The 27,737-nt window shown below is 36.9% G+C and overlaps 1 protein-coding gene and 1 pseudogene across 1 annotated transcript in view; both read right to left on the bottom strand.

The window, feature by feature from the left end:
• BOLL (boule homolog, RNA binding protein) overlaps positions 1-27,737 on the bottom strand; it is a 75,991-nt gene that overhangs the window by 33,490 nt on the left and 14,764 nt on the right. Inside the window, exons 4-9 of the mRNA XM_043996875.1 lie at positions 24,179-24,233; positions 21,385-21,460; positions 20,205-20,332; positions 6,301-6,372; positions 2,260-2,307; positions 1,333-1,461 (exon numbers count right to left, since the gene is read on the bottom strand). Of these exons, the coding sequence (XP_043852810.1) occupies positions 1,333-1,461; positions 2,260-2,307; positions 6,301-6,372; positions 20,205-20,332; positions 21,385-21,460; positions 24,179-24,233 (508 nt within the window). The remainder of the gene's footprint in view (positions 1-1,332; positions 1,462-2,259; positions 2,308-6,300; positions 6,373-20,204; positions 20,333-21,384; positions 21,461-24,178; positions 24,234-27,737) is intronic.
• Positions 15,783-17,084, bottom strand: LOC122750204 (annotated as a pseudogene).

The following is a 27,737-nucleotide window of genomic DNA, read 5'->3' as shown; positions in this document are numbered from 1 at the left end:
AAAAAACAACATGTGACTATAAGGCTATTTATTTTCAGTTTGTAGAAAGATGAGAAACCAGTGTGACACAGATGACCTGGGTTCAAGTATAGCCTTTGACACAGACTGGTTGCATTACTCTGGGTAGGTCACTTAGCCTCTCATTGTTGTAGGCAACTCTCTAAGACTGTAAGCATAGAGAAGATGCCATCGTGCATAGGCAGAGGGAGTGTCTTGTTTTTATTCAAGAGTTCCCTAGTGTTGATGAAATCACAGGTCCAATTCCTATCCCTGTCCCTTTAAAGAAATATATACCATGGGACAGGTAGGTGGCGCAGTGGAAAAAGGTACCAGCCCTGGATTCAGGAGGACCTGAGTTCAAATCTGGCCTCAGACACACTAATATATATATATATATATATATATATATATATATATATATATATATATATATATATATATATATATATATATATATATATACCAATAGTAAAAATAATAATGATTGTTTATAGGACTAATGATATAATAAAAACTTTGCATTTAATGTCTATTATTGGGGCAGCTAGGTGGTGCAGTGGATAGAGTACCAGCCCTGGAGTCAGGAGGACCTGAGTTCAAATCCGACCTCAGACACTTGACATTTACTAGTTGTGTGACCCCGGGCAAGTCACTTAACCCCAATTGCCTCACAAAAAACCAGACAAACAAACAAAAAAACCAACCAAACAAACTCAAAAAACCATAAAATAAAGTCTATTCTTTCTTTTAAGGTTCCACTCTGCTTCAAAAAAGACATTACACAATATTAACACTATAAGGTAGGTTTTTACAATTTTTATTTAAAAATAAGATTGAACTGTTTGTGTTTATTGTTACTTTAAAAAATTATTTTTACTGATTTCTGAGACAGAAAGTGAAAGGGAGTGTGGTAGAATACAGGAAGGGCAATCAAAACCAAAAGGAAAGACAATTTCTCATTCTTGTTATGTTACCCTATAAAGGGAGCTGAGTAGTTTCAGAGAAAGGCTCATGGAGAGGGTAAGATTTTTACTGATGATAATGATGTATGTGGAAAAGGAGAATAAAAATAACCTGATATAGAATTTAGTATATTTATAGGTGAGAAAACAAGAAATTAGAGAAAGTGAATGGAAAAGCCTAGCAAAAAAACATCTTAGCTGGAGCAAAAGGAATGAACAGGCAAAGAAAACTGGAAAACACAAGATGGTATATATTAGTAATAGCTTTTATCCCATTTTAAAGAATAGGTACACACACACATACACACACATACACACACGTGCTTGCGCACATGAGCACACAAATAACTTTTGCAACCACAATACATACCTCTGGAACTGAAGCTTCCATTAGAGAGAGAGGAGGGGGAACACACCCACCATCTTGTGCAATTTCTACTGGTTGATAAATAACCTCAGATGGCTGTAGGTATAAGAATGGGGCTGAAGAAGCTGGAGACTAAAGAAAACAAAACTAAATTATTTCAATGAAATTTAATTCAACAAGCACTAGTTAAGTACTTATTTGTAAGGCCTTAGGGATACCATGTTATAAAATAAAAGTTGCGGTTTTCAAAGAACTTATTGTCTCCTGGGCATATAGCAGAGATGGGAATTACGCATATACAAATAAAATTTAAAAATAAAATCATTTCAAGAGAGAGAATGAGAATAACTGGGTAGATAAAGGAAGTCCTCATGTTGGAAGAGGTTATGCTTTGCAGGAAGGTGGGGGATATGATTATAGCAATATAGCTAAGAGCAGTCTTTATTTCATGTAAGGGAGCATCACAGAAAAGTGAAACTCATGTTAACAACTTGTTATTCTGGGGTAATCTAGAAGATTAAAGAATTAAAAGCCAAGAAGGTAATAAAAACAAATTCATGTAATAAAAATTCTAATTGTGGGCATATCATTAAGAATTCAGTAATCCTGGGGAAAACATTCAACTTCCTTATGCCTTGGTCTATCAACTTTTTTATTTGAATTAAGATGAATACATGTTACCAAGGTTACTTCTTGGTCTACTGGACATTAAGTGTTCAGGTGAATGGCTAGCTCCCCTAAGCAAGTGGGAACAAGTGATTTAATTTTATTTTGTACATATGTGTTACCCAAAATGAGCAACTGATTTCTTAAATATAATTACAATAGAAATATAACTTTAAAAGGTATTGAATGAAAGCCTAACCTTTCTTCAGCAGGAACAATTTTAGAAAGAATTCATAACCAAATATTTAAGGTTATTGCTATTACCTGGGGGACTCCCCATTGCCACTGTCCTGGAAGACATTGTGCAGGTGCCTAAGATAAAAAAGAAAAAAAATACTAGAAACAAGGTTAAAATATATTCAGGGTGTGTGTCTGAAAATTACAGTTTCAAGTCAGAAATTTAGTAAAAATTTATTAATAATGATGATATGTGACTTTTTAAAGAAGAGTAAAATGTAAAATATTAGCAATGTTCTATGTGGTTGTTTTTCATAATCAAAGAACATTGACATAAGCACCACTTTTGGGTATAAACTACCACCAATTTCATGACTTTTCAGGGGTGAGAACATTTGTTTTAATAGGAATATACTCATATATATATCCTTAAGAGGGAGCTGGTTGCTCAGCAGATTCAGCATTAGCCTGGAGTCAGGAAGACCTGAATTCCAATGTAGCCTCAGATACTTACTCAGATATTTAACCCAGTTGCCTGTTTCCTCAACTGTAAAATGTGCATAACTACCTACCTCAAAGGGTTATTGTAAGGATGAAATGAGCTAATATTTGTAAATAGATCTTAAGACAGTGCCTAGCACATAGTTGGTGCTATATAAAAGCTAATTTCCTTCCCCTTATGAAACTAGTAAATTAAAAAAGTCAAACAGTTGTTCCTGAACATGGACACAGAGAGTAAACTTCAATATGACAGAATAAAACATAAAAGCAGACTACAATTAAGATCTCTAACATTTAAAAATTAAAGCATTTGGTAAAGGTAGAAAATAGTATCTAGGAATAAAGTAGTCAAGAAAAGAGCTGGGGGAAGAAAATAAATGGAAGAACAAAAGAATGGAGGAAAGGATTGGTAAAACATAACATCAATTAGTCAGGAGGACTACTTATCTTCTTTTTCTGTCTGTATATGTGAAGACAGTGGTCCTCAGGTCTAATATTGCTAAGCATACTGTTACTTTACTCTAAAGTTTGTGGTTTACTGGGACTTCCTTTGGTAGGTGTCAGAATTATGGTTAATTTACATTTTTAGTAGTAGTAGTATTAGAGGAATACTACTACTACTACTACTCTATAGTACTACTACTACTTCTTAGTTTCTGTGCCTACACTTCTGTTGCATATTTTTGAGGGAATTGTTTAGGCAATCTGTTTACTATAAACATATTATGAGCTTAAGTTAAGGAAAAACTGAAAGTATGGAAAAGATATAAAAGGAAATATAGTAAAATTAAAGTCAGATAGGGTAAGAGGCCAATGGGAAGAGATAACTTGAAAGCTAGGGGGTAAGTCATTGGGAACATAAATAAAGATTATATATATAAAGATATACATCTTAGTTGATAGAGCACTGGCCTTGGAGTCAGGAGGACCTGAGTTCAAATCCGACCTCAGACACTTAACACTTACTAGCTGTGTGACCCTGGGCAAGTCACTTAACCCCAATTGCCTCACTTAAAAAAAAAAAGATATATATATATATATATATATATAGAGAGAGAGAGAGAGAGAGGAGAGAGAGAGACAGAGAGAGAGAGAGAGAGCACCTGACTCCAGGGCTGGTGCTCTATCCACTTCGCCACCCAGCTGCCCCGATATATATCTTTATATGGTCATATATATATGACCATAAATCAAACATTAAAAAATAAACAAAAGGTTGGAAAAAGAATGAAAATAAGAAACCAATAAAATAGTAAACAGTGTCTAATGAGCTTTGAAACATAATTAAGTGATTTTTACATTTAAAGGACTTAAGTGCCATTATTATTCTTTTAATAAAATGACATAAGTAACTTATTATACAAATAGTGGTATCTATTGGAATGAGTATATATAGAGTCACGTGGCACTACCTTTATTAGGGAAGTTGAAAACCAGGGACTACAGGCGATAGGTCAACATTAGGTTTTATGGAAGTTCTCTGTCATCCTGTTATATCCTGGTACAGTTAGTATCGCTCTGCAATGAAGATTAATTTAAGGAGGGCATTTATGAATGTGATAGGGCTGGGATAATTGACAATTATTAAATTTCTATTTTAGAAAATCAGCAGTTCTTCAGATCAGTTACCTAGGTACCCCAAAATAACTTTGGAGATATTATTAGAGAAAAGAAACATTAGTGAAAAGTATCTGGTGGAAGTTGAAGTCAGTCAGGAGTAGCTGATTACATCCCATCCTACCTTCTGAAGAACTATGAATCATCAATTATCTCACTCTCTTAACTCTTTTAACTTCTATCCCCTCTACAAACTCTATCTTCTTAATCTCTTCCATTCATAAGCATACTCAGATATCTGATATCCTAAAAGAACTTTACATAGTCCCTGAGCAGTTCACCATCTTCCAAACTCCTGTACTGAAATCTTGGGCAAATTTTTCAAGGGAAATTCTACTTTCTTCCTACCTATCTGTAATCTGGCTTCCATCCTCACAAACCTAATGAAACTATTCTCTAAAAAGTCAATGGCCTACTAACCACTAAATCTAATGACCTTTTCTGTCTTTATCTTCCTTGACCTCGATCCTATGAGATAAAGACTTGCAAGGGAGAATTTAAAGTAGTAAGAGAAGAGGGCTGTGGACAGACCTTTGGGAAACTGCCAACATTCAGGGAGTGGGAGGAGGAAATGGAACTAGAAAAAGCCAGGGAAGTAAAGTAATCAACAAGAACTAGAAACGTACAGAAAATGGGGGCAAACAACCCTATAGCATCTTAATACCTTCTGATAATACAAATGACAACAACAACTAATATTTAAACATCACCTTCAATGTGCCAGGTATTATGCTAAGTGCTTTATGAATATTATATCATTTGAGCCTTACTACAACTCTGGGAAGTGGGTGCTATTATTATCCCCATTTTACAGATGAAGAAACTAAGAGAAACAGAGGTTGAGCTGACTTGCCCAGGGTTACACATAGCTAATAAGTATTGGGAGGCCAGATTTGAACTTATCTTCTTGACTGCAGGCCCAGTGCTCTATTCCTAGTTGCCACTGATCTGGTGACAATAACACCTTTAAATTACAATGCAAAAAGTATTATTCCAAATGTCAACCTCTGGATCATAACAAAAGTAGATTAAACTTTGTTCAGCATACTGTGGTTTAGAAGGCAAAGTGGCCTATGATATATTTTAGAAAGATTTTCTATAACAAATGGTTAAAAGACAAAAAACATGATGTATAGGTTTTGAAAGATAAATGAAGCACTACTCTGATTTTCAACTAGAAAATGCTGATCAAAGCCAGTAGCTACTTTCTGCTCTGTGCCCTTCAACCATGCCACTGAAGAGCAGTTTCAAGCTTGCTCTTTAAAGCAGGAAAGGAAAATTCTAAACAGTGACAATTTGAAGGACTTGTCGGTAAATATAGTTAAAAATTGTATATTTTGTATATGCAATTTAAAAAAAATTCCAGCATTCTGAAATGCTGAGTTATTTCTAGAGGCCAAATTTTTTCCCCCAAAGGAACAGAATCTCTATTTTTGAAATGAAAAGCAAAAGACAAATTTCTTGATAAAGAAATTCAATATATAGACAACTTTTTAGGATATACTCTGAAATAATAATAGCAGCAATTCACAGGGTAAATTTTAAAGGGCTTATGCTTTTCTCACAACCACCTTATGAGTTTAGTATTATTCCCCTTTTATAGACGAGGAAGCTGATGTTCAGGGAAGGTAAGTGTCTTGACCCTAGTTATACAGATAGTGTATGTCAAAGCTGGTACTCAAATCCAGGTGATTAGTCTGTAGATCATTATTAGCTCCTAGAATCACTAAAATAAAACTTAGCTTAATTTTTACATTGTAAACTAATAACAGGGAAGAATTCACCTTCTGCTTCCTGATTAATATCACCATATTTTCTCAAAAAGGAAGAATTTAGTCTAAGATCTGAATAAAAGGAACAAAAATATGGTGACAATCTGATATATTCTGTGGCAATTTGAGGCATTTTTTCTCAGAATGATTCACAAGAAGTTGTAAAATAAAACTGAAAACAGGAATCAAAGTACAAAATAATATTTCAGTAGTAACAAAATCCTTTATTAATTTTTACCTGATAATGATATGCAGGTTGCTGATAAACAGGTTGAGCTACCATCACAGGGGAACTAGATATAGATCGTGACTATAAGAAAAAATAAAATAAAATTTGAGAAAAAACAGGCAAAATCATCCCAAAATGAAACATGATAAAGATGTTCACTTAATTCTAGTCAATTTTTGCCTTGCCATAGAGTCACAGAATTTCATCATCAGTTCATGCAAGTCCTTCCAGGTTTCTTTCAACTTCTCCTGCACATCATTTCTTACAACGCAATAGAATTCCATTACATTCATATACCACAACTTGTTCAGCCACTCCCCAGCTAATGTGCAACTCCTCAATTTCCAATTCCTTGCCACCACAAAAAAAGCAGCTACAAACATTTTTGTACATGTGGGTCCTTTTCCCTTTTTATGATCTCTTTGGGGAAAAGACCCAAAAGTGGTATTGCTGGGTCAAAGGGTATGCACAGCTTTATAGCCCTTTGGGCATAATTCCAAATTGCTCTCCAGAATGGTTGGATCAGTTCACAGCTCCACCAACATGCATTAAGAATTCTAATGAACCTTCCAAGGAAAACCATTCCTTTATTGGTAAAGCTTTAAGAGTAATTTTCCTCTGACATGAAACCTAAATTTGCCTCTCTATAATTTCTGCCCATTGATCCCAGTTCTGCCATCTGAGACCAAACAGAACAAATCTAATCCTTCCTTTTACACTGCAACTTTCCCAAAACTTGAGAACAGTTACCAGGTTTCCCTTGAGTCTTCTTTTTCCAAGCTAAACAACCCCAGTTCGTTCAACTGATTCTCATATGGAGTAAACTTGAGGCATCTAGGTTGCTCTAATTCAGAAGATTTTTTTAAATGAAAATTTTATTTTCCCCCAAAATATATGTAAAAACAACTATAATATCCATTTAAAAAACGTTGTGTTCCAAATTCTCTTCCACTCTCCCCAACCCTCCCTTAAGAACAAAAGCAATTCAATTTAAGTTATACATGTGTAGTCATGCAAAACATTTCCAGTCAGTTTGTGAAAGAACAGACAAAAAAAAAACCTAAGAAAAAGGAACTAAAAAAAAATTATGCTTCAAACTGTATTCAGACACCATCAGTTCTTTCTCTGGAGATGGACTGCATTTTTTCATAAGTCCTTCAGAGTTGTCTTGGATCACTGTGTTGCTGATCATCTTACAGTACTGCTGTTAGTTTGTACACAGTACATTTCACTTTGCATTGGCTCATGCAAGTCTTTCCAGGCTTTTCCAATAGCGTCCTGCTCATCATTTCTTACAGCACAATAGTGGTCCATCATAATCTCATCCCACTATTTGTTCAGCCATTCCTCAATTGATGGGCATCTCCTCAATTTCGAATTCAACTTTTTGTTTTTTTATCTCTTTTTGGATACCAACCTAGTAGTGGTATTACTAGATCAAAGAGTATGCATGGTTTTATAGCCCTTTGGCCATAGTTCCAAATTGCTCTACAGAATGTTTGAATTAGTTTACAACTTCACCTAGAGTGCATTAATGTCTCCTTTTCCCCATTTGTCATTTTCCTCTGCTGTCCTATTATTCAATCCAATAGGCATGAAGTAGTACCCCAAAATTGTTTTGACCTTCATCTCTCCAATCAATAATGAGTTAGAGCATTTTTTTCATATGTCAATAAGTAGCTTTGATTATTTCATCTGAAAACTTCGTATCTTTTGATCATCTATCAATTGGGGAATAAATCCAGATGCTTTGAGTTTAACAGTGTCCTTCCTAAGATGTGTTATCTAAAGCTGAACACAAAAATCAAAATGTAGTTTAATTAGGTCAGAGAACAGTAGGACTATCATCTCCTAATTCCTGAAGGTTACCAAGAATTTGATGGCTATATTAACCTGCTTGGAGTCCGTTACCTGCCTCTGACTCAATCAGTAAATCAATCAATCTCTCTCTGTGTCTCTCTCTTTTAAAGATAAAATACTGTCTTAATAAGTCTCTTTTTACTTCTACACATAGACTCTGATTCATGTGAATTATACCAAGTAGATTTCTTGAGCCCAAATGTAAGACTGTACACATTTGTCCTTATATTTAATCTTACTGGATTTGACCCACTGTTTTAACCCAGGAGTTGGCAAATAGGGCTCAAGGGCCAAATACCCACCTGCAACTGAACTAAGAACGTTGTTTACATTTTAAAATAACGTTTAATTTATTTAAAAAATTGTAAACACTATTTTTAGCTTGCAGGCAGGCCCACTTGGTTAACTTTGTTACTCTACTGCTGTAGATGATCAACTCCTGTTCTCGACTGTCAAGATCTTTGGCTTTGTCTCATCTGCAGATGTGATAAATATGGCATCTATACCTAGCACAGGGCAAGGAACGGATAGATTCCTGGGGCATGACACTGAAGACCTCCTGTGAAGCTGCCAAACCATTAACGACTGTTCTACTTTTCTACCATTGTCCCATTTATCTCAAAGAGTCAATATTCCTGCTTTGATTCTCCATTTCCCCCCACAAATAGATAAAAAATCTCCCACCCTCCAAACCCTTTTGTGAATCAAGCACATTTAGAACTTTAACATCTCTGATGCAATTCTCATAGTACCATGCTGTACTTTTGTATTCATCTTGTTATCTGACCTCACATTCACCCTTTATACCTTTATAGTTTAGTCCTCTATGCATCCACACTGATCTTTTCTGACAATTTCTATTTTTGTTCTTCACTGAAATTGTTTTGCTTTGTGTTTTCTAAATTTCATTTCTGAGTTTATTATCTCTTCTGAGACCTCTCTCATAGCACCCCAGTCAACTGGATTTTACATATCTTTAATATGAACCCTTTAATATCTGATTTCCCCAAAGGCAATAGATACTACATGTCATAGTATGTCCTGCTTTTCTTTTCCTTCTTTAGCACAAATGCTAAGAAGTAGTTACTTTTCTCCAAGATTTCCAGCATTTCTACCCCAGCAACCAGCTCCTTTCTGTTAGTAAGAATAGAATCTACCTTGTTGGTCCCCCTACTTTTTAAAAAAGTTATTTTACTATTCTCCCCAATTACATGTCAAGACAATTTTTAGTATTCATTTTTTTGGGTGGGGCAATGAGGGTTAAGTGACTTGCCTAGGGTCACACAGCTAGTAAGTGTCAAGTGCCTGAGACCAAATTTGAACTCAGGTCCTCCTGAATCCAGGGCTGGTGCTTTTCCCACTGCTCCACCTAGCTTCCCCTTTAGCATTCATTTTTACAAGATTTTGAGTTCCAAAATTTTCTCCCTCCTTCCCTTCCCTCTCCTCTTGCAATCTGATATAGTTATACATGTGCTATCACATGTAAAACTATTTCCATATTAGTCACAATTGCAAAATAAGAAAGAGATCAAAAGGAAAAAAACACCAAAAAGAATAAAGTTAAAAAAATATGCTTCAATCTGCATTCAGAGTCCACCAGTTATTTCTCTGAATGTGCATAACATTTTTCTTTGTGAGTCCTTTGTACTTGTCTTGGATCATTTTGTTGTTGAGAAGAGCTGAGTCATTTACAACTGATCACACAAAGTTGCTGATACTGTGTACAATATTTTCCTGGTTCTGCTCATTTCACTTTACATCAGCTCATACAAGGCTTTCCAGGTTTTTCTGAAATCTGCCTGTTCATCATTTCTTATTGCTGAACAGTGTTAACATTACATTCATGTACTACAGCTTGTTCAGTCATTCCTCAATTGAGGACAGTCACCAAGGCATCCCCTCAATTTCCAATATTCTGCCACCATGAAAAGGGCTGCCATAAATTTTTTTCACATGCAGGTCCTACTCCCTTTTTTATGATACAGATATAGGAGTGATATTGCAGGATGAAAGTGTTTGCACAATTTGGCTGTCCTTTGGGCATAGTTCCAAACTGCTCTCCAGAATGTGTGGATCAGTTTACAACTCCACCAGCAGTACGTTAGTGTCCAAATTTCCCCACATTCCCTCTACATCCAACATTTTCCTGTTTTTGCCATATGCCCATTACATACAGTGTTTGCTGATGGTTTTAGAAAGATACTGCTTATCATTTTAAGGCATACTCCCTTTATTTCTATGCTCTCTAATGTTTTTAATAGGAATGGATGCCATATTTTGTCAAAGGCTTTTTCAGCGTCTATTAAAATGATCATGATTTCTGTTGGTTTTATTACTAATATGGTCAATTATGTTGGTAGTTTTCCTTATATTGAACCAATACTGCATTCCTGGTATAAATTCCATCTGGTCATAGTGTATAATCCTTGTAATATATTGCTGTAGTTGCCTTGCTGCTATTTTGTTCAACATTTTTGCATTGATATTCATTAGGGAAATTAGTCTTATGATTTTCTTTCTGTTTTAGCTTTTCCTGGTTTAGGTATCAACACCATATTCATGTCATAAAAGGAGTTTGGTAGGATTCTTTCACCTATTTTTTCATATAATTTAAATAGCACTGGAATTAACTGTTCTTTGAATGTTTGGCAGAATTCACTTATGAATCCAGCTGGTCCTGGGGATTTTTTTTTCTTAGGGAATTCATAAATAGCTTGTTCAATTTCTAAGATAGAGTTATTTAGACATTATATTTCCTGATCTGTTAATCTAGGTAACTTATATTTTCATAAATATTAATTGATTTTTCCCAGATTGTCATATTTATTGTCATATAATTGGGCAAAATATTTCCTGATTGCTTTAATTTCTTCTTTATTGTTGGTGAATTCACCCTTTTCATTTTTGATTCTGGATATTTGATTTTCTTCTTTTTTAAAAAAATCAAATTAACCAATGACTTATCTATCTTATTTATTTCATAAAACCAATTCCAATATATATATTTATTAGTTCAATATATATATTTTTTACTTTCAATCTTATTAATCTCACCTTTGATTTTTAGGATTTCCAATTTGGTGCTCTCAATTGGGGAGTTTTAATTTGTTCTTTTCTAGTTGTTTTAGTTGAATGCCCAATTCATTGATGTGTTCTGTTTCTATTTTGTTGATGTAAGAATTTAGAGAAATACATTTTCCCTTAAGTATTGCTTTGGCCATATCCCATAAATTTTGGTATTTTATTGTTGTTCTCTTTAATGAAATTATTGTTTCTATGATCTTCTTTGACTCACTTATTCTTCAGGATTAGTTTCCAATACATTTTTTTCCAGTAAATTTTTAATGTATCTTTCCACTGCCCTTCCTTGAATGCAATTTTTATTGCACTATGATCCAAAGAGAATACATTTAATTTTGAGGTTTTTATGCCCCAACACATGGTCAATTTTGGTATAAGTGCCATGTGCTGCTGAGAAAAAGGTATATTCCTTTCTGTTGCCATTCAGTTTCCTCCAAAGGTCTGTCACATCTAACTTTTCTCATATTCTATTTACTTTCTTAGTTTCTTCTCTGTTTTTTGGTTAGATTTATCAAGATCTGAGAGGGGATGGTTGATGTTAGCCACTAGTATTGTTTTGCTTTTCATTTCTTCCTGTAACTCACTTAACTTCTCCTTTAAGAATTTGGATGCCATACCACTTGGTGCATATATATTTAGTATTGTTACTACTTCATTGTATATGGTACTTTAGTAAGATATAGTCTCCTTCCTTATCTCTTTTAATTAGGTCTATTTTTGCTTTTCTTTGTCTCAGATAAGGATTGCTATCCCTGCTTTTAAAACTTCAGCTGAAGCCTGAAAAAACCTGCTCCAGCTCCTTGACTTTACCCTGTGTGTGTCTCTCTGCTTTGAGTGTGTTTCTTATAAACAACACATTGTAGGATTTGGGGTTTTGATCTATTCTGCTATTTGCTTCCATTTTATGGGAGAGTTCATCTCTCTCACATTCATAGTTATAATTGCTAACTATGTATTTCCCTCCATTCTGTGTTTCTTCCTGTTTGTCTTCTCTCTCCTTTCACTCTTTCCCTCCTCACCAGTGTTTTGCGACCACCTTCCCCAATCTGTCCTCCCTTCTGTCACTGTCCCACCCCACCACTTACTTCCCTCCCAGGTAAAACAGATTTCTATATTCAACTCATTGTGTATACTATTCTCTCTTTGAGTCAATGCTAATTAGAGTAAGGTTCAAGCAATGACCATCATCCACCTTCCTCTCTACTCTAATAGGTCTTTCAGGACTCTTCATGTGAAATAATTTACTCCATTCTTTCTCCCTTCCTTCTGCATCCAGTGTACTCCTCTTCCCCAGCCCTTAATTTTTTCATGTCATTCCCTCAAATTCACCTTAAACCCACACCCTCTATGTATATTCCTTCTAGCTGTACTATTTATGGTATAATTATTTTAAGTTGACATTCTTTTTTAATTTTCTTTTTTTTGTGTGTGGGGGGGCATTGAGGGTTAAGTGACTTGCTCAGGGTCACACAGTAAGTGTCAAGTGTCTGAGGCCGGATTTGAACTCAAGTCTTTTTGAATCCAGAGCTGGTACTTTATCCACTGTGCCACCTAGCTGCTCCCCAATGATATAATTTTTGAAAATTACAAGGATCATCTTCCCATGTAAGATTGTAAAAAAAAGTAGAGCTCTACTGAAGCTCTTATGTTTTCCCTTTTTACCTGTTTATACTTCTTTTGGATCTTGATATTAGAGATTAAATTTTTGGTTTAATTCTTGTCTCCTCATGAAGACTTAAAATCCTTCTATTTCATCAAATGACCATTTTCCCCCTTGATGTATTATGCTTAATTTTATTGGGTGACTCTTGGTTGTAGTCCTAGTTCCTTTGCCTACCGAGTATCATATTTCATGACCTCCAGTCTTTTAATGTTGCAGTTGTAAAGTCCTGAGTAATCCTGATTGTGGCTCCCCAATATTTGAATTATTTCTTTCCATTCACTTGACCTGACAGTTCTGAATTTTGGTTCCTTGCAGTTTTTATTTTGGGATCCTTTTTCCTGAGGATTCTTTCAATGCTCATTTTGCTCTGTGATTCCAGGATATCAGGGCAATTTTCCTTGATAGTTTCTTGTTTTTTTTTTTTTTTTTGTGGGGCAATGAGGGTTAAGTGGCTTGCCCAGGGTCACACAGCTAGTAAGTGTCAAATGTCTGAGTCTGGATTTGAACTCAGGTCCTCCTCAATCCAAGGCTGGTGCTTTATCCACTGTGTCACCTAGCTGCCCCTGATAGTTTCTTTTGTTTTTCTTTGTTTTGTTTTTTTTTCTCTTTGAGGCAATTGGGGTTAAGTGACTTGCCCAGGGTCACATAGCTAGTAAGTATCAAGTGTCTGAGGCCAGATTTGAACTCAGGTCCTCCTGAATCCAGGGCTAGTGCTTTATCCACTGTGCCACCTAGCTGCCCCCGCGATAGTTTCTTGAAAGACACTATTTAGATCCTCCTTTTGATTATGACTTTCAGGTAGTCTGATGATTCTGACCCTCTCTCCTGGATCTATTTTTCAGGTCAACTGTTTTTCCCATGAGGTATTTTACATTTTCTTCTACTTTTTCATTCTTTTGAATTTGTTTGTTTGATTCTTGCTGTCTCATAAAGGCATTAGGGTTAGGGTTAGGGTTAGGGTTAGGGATTGCCCAATGCCCAATTCTAACTTTTTTTTTTTTTTGGTGAGGCAATTGGGGTTAAGTGACTTGCCCAGGGTCACACAGCTAGTAAGTGTAAAGTGTTTGAGGCCAGATTTGCACTCAGGTCCTCCTGACTCCAGGGCCAGTGCTCTATCCACTGTGCCACCTAGCTGCCCTCTAACTTTTTTTTTCTTGTAAAATAAAAAGAGGTTTTATTAGGAGAGAGGAAAGTATGACAGGGGAATGGGTCCCCTTGGTGACTGTCCCCAATTCTAACTATTTTTTTAATGTCGAATGTCTTTAATTGCTGTTAACTGCAAGTCTGCAAAAGGTTCAGGACAAAGTTTCTTTGTGGGGGTTTTTAAATTACAAAACTAACAGCTGTTATCTTTTTTTTCTCTTTTCCCAGCTACAAAATGCTCTGGGGAGATGCATTATAATTTAAAATATATAATATTATAAAAACAACCCAAAAGGTGAAACTAAACATTACAAAGAGAAAATGCCCACCCCCCACCCCCAGAGAAAGATTCAGCGTTTTCCCCAACTTGACTTTGTTGATGAATATGACTGATTGCTACTCTCCCCTTGCCCCATGACCGTGCCCCTTTTCATATGGTTGTAAAATACACTGGCCTATGTATGTGAATCCACAGGGCAGCAGCTCAAGGGTGTTGAGGGACCCAGGCAAGCCCCTCCCCAGCCAGAGAAGGAGGCAAAGAGAGAATGAAGACAGAAGCCACCTATCTCCATAGAACCAAGGACACTAAAGGGGGGGAGGGGGAACCCACACTAGCCAAATGTAGTCAGGAGGCAGATGTAAATGAGTGTGGGCTTGCCCCACAACACATGCCCCAAGGAGAAGCAATGGGGGGAAGAGGCTTACCCACTGAAGGCTGCAAAAGGGTTGGCAGGGACTGTACCTTCTCTCCGGCTTGGGAAGCAGTTACATTCCACATGGTGTGTTTCCTAGAAGGTCCCCTCACCCCCAACCAGGGAACAAGAGAAGAGTTTGCAGGCTGCTGCTCCTGGTTCCAGGAGGCAGAGCCAGAAATGCAAGAAGAGCACGGCCTTGGACCAAGGCCTGTGGCCACCTCAGTTCCTTGAATGTCTTAGAAACAGGTGCTGCAAAAGAGGCACTGGGAGATAGGATGGTTTGGTGATGGTGGTGGGTGGCATTTGGTCCCCAATCACTACCATAGAATCACTTGAGCCTTATGAATAGGGAAGGGAAGGCCTGGCAAGGGAAGAGAGAGGAGTCTCCTAAGACATGGATGTTTCCCACAAATGAACGGGCTTGCACTTAGGTTCCCCGGAGGAAGGTGGACATTTATGTCATCCTTGCCCCCACCCCACCCCACCCCCAGCAGAGTCAGACAAAGAAGGCTACTTATGGTAGGGTGGGGAAAGACATGAGGGAGAAAAGATGGGAATGGACCTAAGGCAGGAAAGGGGCTTCCCCAAGCTGTCCCCTGCTTTCTTGTAGTTGAAAGACAGGACATGAAAGGGACAAGAGGTGAGCAAAGGGCATCTGGGGCTGGATCCAAAGTAGTTTGTAGGTTTAGCTTCCAAATACACGGGTGGGCAGGTGGGCACACAGCCAGGCAGACAAGGCAGATGGACAGGAGGCCACTGCAAGTTCTGCCTGGGGGCAGTGGATTTACAGTAGAGAAATCCAGGCTCTTCAAAGGTGGTGGTGGGATTCCCCTCCTCCCAATCCAAGAATTAGCACAGGTCACATGACACTGTCTGGCCTCAGAGAGGTCTCTCCTGGGAGAGGCCTTCTCTCCAGGAGAGGGACATGGGTTGTACTCAGAAGATGGAAGAGACAGCATTGGGTAGATGGTGCCATCCAGAACCTGGCTGAGAATGGAGGTGGGGGCCTATGTGGTGTGGAGGGGCTGTCCTCTCCAAGTCCTCCCATCTCATTCCCAGTCCTCCCACTCCACGTCTTCCATCTCTCCAGATCTGTCAGCTTTGGACAGAGCCAATTGCATCTCTTGCTTAGTCACGTCCAGATCAAAGTCCTTCTCCCAGTCTTCAATGATGCCATTACTGGAACCTTTTTTTGCCATTGTTGGAAGGCGTGGACTTCCCACTGTCCGAGTTCAATTCGAACACTCACAAGTCTGTTGGTCCCTCCTCTCTCAGAGTCTCTACTCTGATTACTGGCTTGGGCTCATAGCTGCTCAGATGCACAGTGGGGGTTGAAAGCTTGGGCCGTTCCACAGGAGGTGGGCCCATCTCTCCTTTGTCAGCTGTGGGCACCTAGCCTTCCAAAGTGGTTTTCAAAAACCTTTGGGAGAGGTCTTTAGCACGGTCTGTCTGCACTAGTGCTGGGGCTTCAGGAGTAAAACCAGGGTAGACCACCTGTGTCACAAGTGAGACACTCTCACTGCTCTCCCATGTGGTGACCTCAGCTGACACTCCCAAACTCTCCTCAGAAGGACTTTGAGGACTACTGGCTCAACCCTTAACATCTGGGGCAGCTTTTCCCTCTTCTTGGGATTGTGTATTCAGCTGAGATGTTCCCAAGGGTTCTTCTTCCTCTTCCTCCCAGCCTAGTTCTTCAGAAATACTTTGTTTTGCTGTTGTTTCAGAGCATCCCTCTGGGCCTCTTCCTGTTCTAAGTTATGGAGCCTGTAGAAGTATCAGTGCCAGAATTCTGAGTGGGAGACAGCTGCTGGGACCATATTGATATAGAGGGCCCGGATGGAGGGGCTGCTGATGGGTAGATTGGAGATCTCTTCTTTCTTTTCCTCCAAACAGAACTGAGATAGCTAGGTGTCAAACAGCTCTGGAGGCCTGTCGGGCTCATTGCAGTATGTGGCTGGATCTGACTGCAGGCTGTACAGATGAGCCTTGGCACTATCATAAAGTTCGGTGGTTCCTGAAGGTGTGTCCATCAGGGTGATGACATCACAATCAATGGTTTTGTCAGGGGAAGGAGCAAATGTGTCTGAGATCACCCTGAAAAAGTCAGATAGGCCTTCTTCATCTTCTCTGTTGCTCCTGAAGAACCTTCAGTAGTCAAGCTTTTCCTTGACCACACTGGCAGTGGCTGCGATGGTACATGTTGTGTCATGCTGTACCACCTGGCTGAATTTGGTTAGATCCCGTTTCATGAATTCTAGGGTTTCTGTGGACTTCTCTTTGACAACCTGGTAGCTCTGCTGCAGCCAGCTTCTCCACCAGCCTCTATCCTCCCCTTCCGCCATCTTGCCCACCTGACATCAGCACTATTTACTCCCCAATTCTAACTTTTAAGGAGTTGTTTTTCTCAATTAACTTTTGCACTTTCTTAACTATCTGGCCAATTGTACTTTTTAAGGAGTTGTTTTCTTCCATGGATTTTTGTATCTCCTTTTCCATTTGGCCAATCCTACTTTTTAAGCAGTTGTTTTTTCTCCCCAAGCTGTTGGCTCTTTTTTCATAGTTCTCTTGTATCACTGTCATTTCTTTTCCCAGTTTTTCTTCTGCCTCTCTTATATGATTTTAAGCTCCTTTTTGAGCTCTTCCATTAGTTTTTTCTAGGCTTGAAACCCCATCCCATTTTTCTTTGGGGTTTTGCCCATAGGTGTTTTGACACCATTGTTCTCTTCTAAGTTTATGTCTTTATCTTTCCTGTCACCACAGTAACTTTCTATGGTCAGATTTTTTTTTTTTTGCTCCTCTTTTTTGGCTTCTTTCTTTTAAATTTGAGCTCTGCTCCTGGGGTGAAAGGGGCACTGATTCAGGCTCCTTATGATAGGACCTGCAGGCCCTGGCTGTTTACCTAGTGCTACAGTGATGTTGTCCTGATGCCCAAGAGAGACTCTTGTGTCTGGTGCTGCCCTGAGGGGAGTAATTTTTTTTGGGGGGGTGACTGACACTGATAAGAGGCCTTGGGAGGGGTCTGACAGTTTACCTGGTGCTGAGCAGGGGTCCTAGTGCTAGTGTCTGGTGTGTGCTGATACTAGTGGGATGTTTCTATGTTTCTCTGAGGATACACTGAAGCAGGTGGAGGTCTGGCTGCTGGAGTTGTCTATTTGCCTGGGGATACGCTGAAGCATGTGGACATTCTTAGAGCTGGCATCTGCTTATTCCCCTGGCTATGCTGAGGCACAGGAGGGTGGATGGTGTGTGTGTGTGTGTGTGTTTATCCTGGTGTTGGTGTCTGCCTGCTCTATCACATAGGGTTCAGGGTCTACTGCTGGTTTGCTTAAGTAGGGCTTGCTGCTATTTGCTTGGATACTTCCTGTCCTAGACTGCCCTCCCCTTTTATCCATGTGAAACAGACCTTTCCTACTGATTTTCCAAGTTTCTTGGGCTCAAAGACTGTTTCACCCCATCTTTTTTCTGGTTCTACTATTCCACAATTTGTTTTGGGGCACTACTTTAAGGTTATTTGGAGGTGACTATGGGGGAATGATGGCAACTTACTGCTTACTCTGCTATCTTGGCTCCTCAAAGTCCTTCCCCCCAAAACTTTTTGAAAGATGAAATTATCCTTATGGTATATTAAGAAGTTGCTATTATAGCAAATATCTGGATAACTGAAATCACTTACCACTACTACTGAGCCACATTTATAATCTATTTCTTCTTTATACGTAGGCAGTCTGTTCTATAGTTCACCCACAATTCTGTTTTTAATAAGATATGCCATCAAGCTAGTTCTCATCCCACTAAGTCTCAGTGATACTTCTCAGACTGAATTGACACTCATACCAGGCTGCTCAGTTCATCTTGCTTGCTGACTAAACTTTTTGCATATGGACATTTGAGGTCATTTGCTTTTTTTTTTTTTTTCCAGGGCAATGGGGTTTAAGTGACTTGCCCAGGGTCACACAGCTAGTAAATGTCTGAGACTGGGTTTGAACTCAGGTCCTCCTGAATCCAAGGTTAGTGCCTTATCCATTGCGCCACCTAGCTGCCCCTGAGGTCATTTGCTTTTATGCATGAATCCTTTCTTAAATTTTATTTCCCATGAATTTTGGGGTATTTCAATAAGTAGGTTTCCTACATTCTAGTTACTCTTTTTTTTTTTTTTTTTTTTTTTTAGTGAGGCAATTGGGGTTAAGTGACTTGCCCAGGGTCACACAGCTAGTAAGTGTTAAGTGTCTGAGGCCGGATTTGAACTCAGGTACTCCTGACTCCAGGGCCGGTGCTCTATCCACTGCGCTATCTAGCTGCCCTGTCAGTTACATTTTTAACTCTTCCTTCCTATGTTCCCCATATAACTTCCCCAGACCTTAACTCACCATAATATATAAATAAAATACATTCTTATTGTTGAACAGTTTTTATTTTTAGATCTTAATTTAAAACTAGGTAGATTTAACTATTTACATTGTTCCTTTTAAAAACAAACATAACCCACAAATATCTCAAACTACAAATTTACTAAATAAAAAAAACTTGGGTGTGTCTCTCAATCCTTTATATGGAGGTGTGGTTCTTTATAGAAGGGCAATTCTCCATCTCTTTTCTAGAAGTTCTGTTCAAAAGTGGTTTTTATACATTTAAAATGCATGTTGAATAGTACCAAATATGATGCTACTTCAAAAGAGCCTGTGACACATTAAAACAGATATTATATCCAACTAAGAGTCTAGATCATTACCATAAATTATGAAAATTTGGTAATAATCAGTATCAAACCTATAAGGTATGATGCTATTCCTGATCCTTTGTCATAAGTCCTTTATCCTGAATACAAGGTAAGTGTCTATTAAACTAAATGATAAATACTAGATAGTATTATACTAGGAACTGGGAATAGAAAGATGAAAAAAAAGACACCATCCTTGCCTTCCATGAGCCTGTGATCTAATTGGGATATGAGACATACATGAATAACTGATGTAAGTCAGACTATGATATGAGAGGCATGAGAAATCAAATAGTATGAAATTAGAGATCCAGGGAGAGGATACCTTTTACCTGGGGGACAGGATCACTGACAACTTTATACATCTGGTAGCACCTGAGTTGGGTCTTAAAGTTAGAAAATTATTTCCAATAGAGACAAATATGTGTGCATGCGTTTGAAAGGAATGGAGATTGGGTTGTTCCAAGCTTGGGGAATAGTGTGAACACAGAAGCAGAAAAGAGAACAAAGAAAAGTATAGTATTGAGTACACAGAGGAAATAGTATGAAATAAAGTTGGAATGGTAGACTTCTGTGCTAATCTAAGAGGTTCTCCCCCTTCCTGATTCCCTTCCTTAAATAGGCACTAGGCAGTTACTGCTGGGTTCTGAGTAAGGGAATGACTTTCACATAAAGATGAACTAAAGTTGCTCTAGTTTCAATAAAGATCTGAATATGTATTTCAAACAAACTTTACTGAACTTAAATTACTTACAGGCCAAGGTGGTGGGACAGAAGCTACCTCAGGAGTATGAAAATATGCAACTCCATTATGGTAGGTGTAAGGATAGCCAGTTGAAGTAGTTAGGTACATTGTTCCTGCCGCTGGCATTATACTGGAACCTAAAGGAAATAGTACTATATTATGATAATATATGAAATAAAAATTTAAAATTATATACACACACACATATATAATCTACATTAAAACCAAAATTATTAAGTTTTTTTTGCCAAAACTGCAACTTTTGGATGCCATGTAAGATTCAATACACCTTTTAAAAAAAACTTTGCTTAGACTTTTTTTTGTTTTTTTTGGTTCTGTTTTGTTTTTCAGGGCAATGAGGGTTAAGTGACTTGCCCAGGGTCACACAGCTAGTAAGTGTCAAGTGTCTGAGGCTGGATTTGAACTTAGGTCCTCCTGAATCCAGAGCTGGTGCTTTATCCACTGTGCCACTTAGCTGCACCTGCTTAGACTTGTAAGGAGTTATCATGGCCCAGTTTTTGTAAACTGAAATTTACTACTTAGGCAAATAATTTTACCTGCCTCAAGGGACAGAAACAAGATTCCAAGAATACCTTTAAAATATGCTTTAAATCAATGTTTGATAATCATATTAAAATTAGGTCTTTTAGCTTTATTGAGATTATGCATGACTAAATTATCTAACTTCTCTTAAATTTCTAAATAATTAATAGAAAGGTAAGGCATTTAAAAATTTTTCATCCTGCTTGCCTATGTCTTCAGGGATTCTATTATGTTTAAAAGAAATCTCACAATACCTAGGCCATATCAATATATCCAAGAAAACCGGAATAGCTTACAATAAACAAAGCTTACTGATTTTTTTTTTTGGTATTTTAGCCTTAGGTATTTTGATTGAATGTACAGCAGGTCATTTTAAAATATAGAGTATTATAAAACTTATTTTCTTTGTAAACATGAAAATGTTTATTGCATGCTCAAGCATGATTTTATTACATCTTATTATGTATTGTTCCCCCCAGAAAGAAGTTTCAATGATATAAATGGAAAAAGATGTTTACTTAAGATTTGCAGTTAGATGAATTTTTATAAAGTGAAAGATACCTGGCAATTTAACAAATTTCGACAGAATACTCAATTTTAAAAATAGTAGTGTCAAGATAGTGAAAAAATATATAACAATACATACGAGGGATCCCTACTTGTTGTTTTCTTATTGCTGGACCAATATTCAGTTTCTTATCCTTATAATTAAGTTTCTCTGCCTAAAATAAAGGGAAAAAAAGTACTTCAATTTCCCTTCCTTTTGCCAGTCATTTACAAAACCAATAAAAACTTTAGTCTGTGATATCCTTTATAAGCTATGCGAAATCTTCCCAAACACTAAAATTCTTGTTTTAAAAAAAAGTCCTGGATAAGCAGTACATGAAACTCTATGCTTGCTAAATACCAAAGAAACGAAACATATATAGACTGATAAAAGAAAAAAAGAAACTTCTTCAAAACAATACAGAACATTAGGTCTATTATCAACACCCTGAAAAACTATTACACAAGCTTGGTCAAAAATGAAGTTACTTCTTAGCATTAAAGTTATTTGTCTTTTTCCTTTCCTAATACAAGGATGCTGGGAACTAACTTTTTCATGGGATCTTTTACAACTTGCCATATAATAACCTCCAGTGGTTATAATTACAGCGTTCCCCCAAATGTTAGTCTTAGAAAAGATTGGAGTTGGAGCCTATCAATATTTTTCTTTTATGGTATATAGGATTCTGGGACAATGCAATCAAAGTCAGAAGTAACTACAGCAAAATTCAATAAACTAAAGATTTTTTTAAGTCTACTTAACTGAGCCACTCTGAAAATAATTCAGATCTTCAGGAATGCTCATAATGGCAAAACTAAAAATTTTTTTTGTGCTGATTATATGACATTTAGGATTTTAATGTAAATAGTGTAATTGCTAAGATAAAGTTAAAATACTGGACTGGAAGTACAAAATCTCTCTTAAGTCTTTTAAAGAATAAAGTCAGCAGTAGGGCTTAAATAAAGTCCTGCTTGGAGGTTGCAAGACATACAAGATGAGTGATAGTGAGGTACAGTTTTAGGATCCTATGCTTGTTCTGTTCTATATAAATCAAATATATCATTAATGCTAAAAGACATGAAGACCGCAGATTCTTCAGTTAAATTAAGGCAAAAATGATCTACAAAAATTGATAAAAATCCATATGAACTAAATTATTTGGAGCTCTTGCAAATATAAAAATTTTATTTAATTTGAATGTTTTTGTTTCAAAATTTTTGTAAGTAGAAAAATTACTATTGGAAGATGAGAACATTTTAGTCTTAGACTACATGATAATATTAATTATACTGAACTATGCAAAAACCAGTGCTTTACATGGGCAGTATCAATTCATGGAGTTCCCAAAATAATGTTAAATGAAGAATTTATGACCAAATAAGGAAAAGAGTCATCGAAGGTAAAATGGACTGTTTTGATCACACAAAATTATGAAGTGTTTGAACATACAAAACCAACGCAGCTAAAATTATAAAAGAAGCTTTAAAAATGACTGGGGAAGGGGCAGCTAGGTGGTGCAGTAGATAGAGCACCGGCCCTGGATTCAGGAGTACCTGAGTTCAAATCTGGCCTCAGACCCTTGGCACTTACTAGCTGTGTGACCCTGGGCAAGTCACTTAACCCCAATTGCCTCACAAAAAAAAAAAAAGAAAAGAAAAAAAAGACTGGGGGAAAATCATTGCAGCCAGTTTCTCTTAGGTTTCATTTCTAAAAAATAATAGCCACTCTGCAATTGATAAGTGATCAAAGGATATGAACAGGTAGTTATCAGAGGAAGAAATCCAAGGTATCAATACCCATGTGAAAAAATGCTCTGTTACTAAGAATTGGAGAATTGCAGATGAAAGCAATTCTGAGGTTTCACTTCAGATTGGTAAAGTTTACAAAAAAGGAAAATGACAAATGTTGGAGAGGCTGTGGGAAAACAGGAACATTAGCGCATTGCTGATGAAGCTAATGAATTGGTCCAGCTAATAATACTAGTAATAATAATTATAATAATGATAACAGTAATAATAGATGGCAGTTATATAGTGGTTTAAGGGATGCAAAATGCTGTACATATGTTATTTCATTTGATTATCACAACAACTTTATAAAATAGGTATGATTATTAGTCCCATCTCATTTTATTGATGAAAAAATTGAGGTGTAGAGAGGTTAAATGATTTGTCCAGGGTCACATAGCCAATAAGTATCTGAGGTGGAAATCTGAACTCAAGTTTTCTGAGAAGTCCAAGACTCTCTCTACGTAGATACCTAGTTGTCTAATTTATTAAACTTTACAAACCTTTTGGCCAGCAATACCACTACTAGACCTATACCGTAAAGAAAACAAAGATAGAAAACTCTCACATACAAAAATAAATTTATGGCTCTTCACAATGTCTAAATAAGTGATAGTATAAGAATGTAATGGAATACTGTGTTGTAAGAAATGGTGAAGGAAAGGTTCTAAAGACAATGGGGAAGACATATGAATTGATGCTAAATGAGAAGAACTAGGAGAACAATTTATACAATAATAATGATATTAGAAAGACAAACAACTTTCAAAAACTCAAGATCCCTGATCAATGTAATGGTTAACCAATATTCCCAAGGACACATGATCAAATATGCTACTCAGTTCCTGACAGAGAGGCGATAGACTCCAAGTACATGCTGAGATACTTATCTTTTTTATTTTTTATTTTTTTGGGGGGAGGAATGGTCAATGCAAAAATTTGTTTTGTTTGCCTCTACAGATATGTAAGAAATATTTTTTTCCTTTTTCAGTGGGGGAAGGTGAAAGGAAGAGAAAACAGATTTTCACTTAAGTGAAAAATAATTAAAAAAATTAAGTTAAATGAATGTATAAATATATAAAATATACTACATAGAAATGCCTTACCTCTTGCAAAATTTTTTGTGCATCTTCTTGTGTTTCAAAAGTGATGAAACCATACCTAAATAAAATACATTAATTATTTTCTTTTCTGAGATTGGCATGATTAAAAAACAAAAAACCACTGCACCATGCTGAGGGAGAAATTTTGTTTTTTGCGGGGCAATGAGGGTTCAGTGAATTGCCCAGGGTCACATAGCTAAGTAAGTGTCAAGTGTCTGAGGCCGAATTTGAACTCAGGTCCTGTGCTTTATCCACTGTGCTACCTAGCTGCTCCTGTGGGAGAAGTTGGATCAATTATTCACAGCTTAGTAGTTTGGTAGTTTCATGTTCTTCCTCTAATCAATTTCTGGAGCTATGGGTTAAAGAGATGAGTCCTTCAAAGACCCTGAGATATTATCAATGTGAGTCACTCAGGAAAGCCTTACAGAACTACTTTCTGGTATTCAAATTGCTATTTGTTGATTTTGGGTCCATTAGAAAATAAGCTCCCTTTAAAACTGATGTAGATCATTCTCTTTTCACATCATGCTAGTATAGATAACAATAATGCTACAGTGCATCACTCTTATCTATCTCATTTAGGGCTTATTTAAAGGTAATTTTGGGTTGCTAGGTGATACAGAAAAAGTACTGGTCCTAGAGTCAGGAAGACTCCTCTTCCTGAGTTCAAATCTGGCCAGACACTTAGTAGCTGTGTGAGCCCGGGCAAATCACTTAACTGTTTGCCTGGCTTCCTCATCTGTAAAATGAGCTGCAGAAGGAAATGGCAAACCACTCCAGTATCTTTGCCAAAAAAACTCCAAACAGGGTCATGAAGAGTTGGATACAACTGAAAAGGACTGAACCATAACAACAACTTATCTGAATATAGACTTAAAGTAGCAATCTTAAATCTTAAATATTTTTCATTTAAAAAACTGGAGCACAGCACTTTTATACTGGCAATAAGCAAACACATTAGTAGGGAAATTAAGCATAATGCGTTTTCCCAGAACACTACTTATTATGCATAAATCAAATAAAAATTTATGTTTACTTGTAGTACACAATTTTAATTTTAATTATGGTTCTTCAGAGAACATGAATCATACAAAGCTATTTCGAAGACACAGTGCATAAAGAACTGGCCTTGGAGTCAGAAAGACCTAGTTTCTTTTTTTTCCCCCAAGTCTTGCTTGCATTCATTTATCAACCCAATCATTTCTTTTTCTTTTTTTAATAATAAACATTTTTATTTATGGTTTGGGTTACAATTTTTATCCCCCTATCCCTCCTTCACCTCCCCCCTCTCTGAGGCGGCAAACAATCAGATATGGGTTATACATGTATGATTATGTAAAATATTACCATATTTGTCATTTTATATAAGAAAACTTGATTAAAAGAAAAAAAATGAAAGTAAAAAATAGCATGCTTCAGTCTGTTCCATCCATATCAGTTCTTTCTTTGGAGGTAGATAGTATGTTTCATCAATACAGAAAGACCTAGTTTCAAGTCTTGTCTCTGATATGAGTTGGTTGTTGCCTTGGGCAATTCACTTAGCAACTTAAGTTTCAGAGAAGGTGCCAATCTGCACTGACGGAATTTCCTGATCTAGGAAGAATCACAAACCCAATCCTTATCTCTTATCAAATTATAAGCATGACATTACACATTCTTTGCTATGAACATAGAAATCATTTGATAAATGAATTTTCTGGGAAGAAGTACAAAATAAAGGAGAAAAAACTTCAGTAAGAAACTATGCCTTTGCTGTATAACTTTTCCCAAATTAGTAAAATCTAGTTAATGGTGCACTTGTTTACTTGCTTATCTTTCAGAATATCAACTACTCTAATAGAAAATTATTTTTAGATAAAGGTTTTTATCTTTTTTATTCTCGTAGATCCATCAAATTTCTTTAGTCTGATATTTTGAATATAACATGTATATAATATAGAAAAGGGATTTATAATTCCATGTGTGTTTAAAAATTATATAAATTGTATGAAAGCTCTGCTATGGAATATAGTTGAAGAATACAATATAACATTTATTAAGCATCTACTATGTAGAGGCATATATTCTACAAAGTTTAGACAAGACACAGTTCCTGCCTTCATGGAATTTATAATCTAAAAGAAAAATAATATATCAACACATAATGTATGATATTGTGTATTAGAACTTAATGCATTAGAGTTATAAAACAAAGTGCTACATGAAGTGTGGGGAAAGCTTATCAGCAACTCAGAAGTGGGGTGGGTGGGAATCAGGGATACCTATTTAATAACCCTAGGCATTTTGATCTGTTGAAATAGGCAAGAGACACATTGCTGAGGGCAATGGAATCCTGTGCTAGAAGGACTGATAACTAGGAAAAATTTATGAAAACAGTTCAGAGTCCTGATGAGAGACCTAATAGATTCTATGATAGGTTGTGTAAGCATGCCAAGCAACATGCTGGGCTAGACCCATTGAACCCTAGAGATTCCCATATTATCTGCTCTTATTTTGTATACCAGTCCTTACCAGAAATTCGGAAATACTTTAAAAGGCAGTGTACAGGGGCAGCTAGATGGCGCAGTGGATAGAGCACTGGCCTTGGAGTCAGGAGTACCTGAGCTCAAATCTGGCCTCAGACACTTAACACTTACTAGCTGTGTGACCCTGGGCAAGTCACTTAACACCAATTGCCTCACTAAAAAAGAAAAAAAAAAGAGGCAGTGTACAGATTGGAATAGGTTGAGTCCTGACAGATTTAAAGAAATAGCAACATATATTTATGAAGGAAATGAGAGGGAGGAAAAGAACAGACAAGGCGTTTTAGCTCCAGTACAGGAAATAATGAAGCAGCAAAGCTGGACAGCTGAGAATCACTACCAAACCCAGAAGCAGTGGGTCTGCCTGAATGCATGGAAACAAAGACAGTATGCTGAGTTTTGGGAAAAGCTAGCAATTCAGTTTGGTTGGAAGGGGAAGAAAGTGAAATAATATTGGAGAGGTAAGATGAAGCCTGATTGTGGAGGACCTTAAATGCTAAGATAATAAGCCTGTATTTTATTATATAAACAATGAGGAACCACTTAAGATTTCTGAGTAGGGAAATGACAGTCTGATATATAGACTAGGAAGATTATTTTTGCAGTTTTGTGAAGGAAGGAGTGAAGTCAAAGAAACCAGTTAGAAAGAAAGCTGTTATAATAGCCCAGTGAAGTAGAAAAAATACTGGATTTGAAGAGGACTTGGGTTTGAATGTATTGCCTAGGCAGTTAGATGCCTTTCCTTAATGAATTATTTCCTATTTACCCTCTATATAGCTTGCTTTGTATATATTTGTTTGTATGTTGTTTTCTCCCATTAGATTGTAAGATCCTTGAGGGCAAGGTTTGTCTTTTGTCTCTTTTTGTATCTCCAGTGCTTAGCACACAGTAAGCTTAATGTTTGTTTGTCAGTGGTGCCATCAATAGAAAGAGGGAAGCTAGGAGGAGGGGCAAGTTGGCAAGAAATTAGGTGAGATGACAGTCCAATTTGAGACATACTGAATTTCAGGGTCTAATGGGATATTAAAGTGGAGCAAGTA

The sequence above is a fragment of the Dromiciops gliroides genome, chromosome 3, assembly GCF_019393635.1.
Source record: "Dromiciops gliroides isolate mDroGli1 chromosome 3, mDroGli1.pri, whole genome shotgun sequence".
NCBI lineage: Eukaryota > Metazoa > Chordata > Mammalia > Microbiotheria > Microbiotheriidae > Dromiciops > Dromiciops gliroides.
The sequence above is the reverse complement of the archived record's forward strand: the minus strand, read 5'-3'. Positions and strand labels throughout refer to the sequence as shown.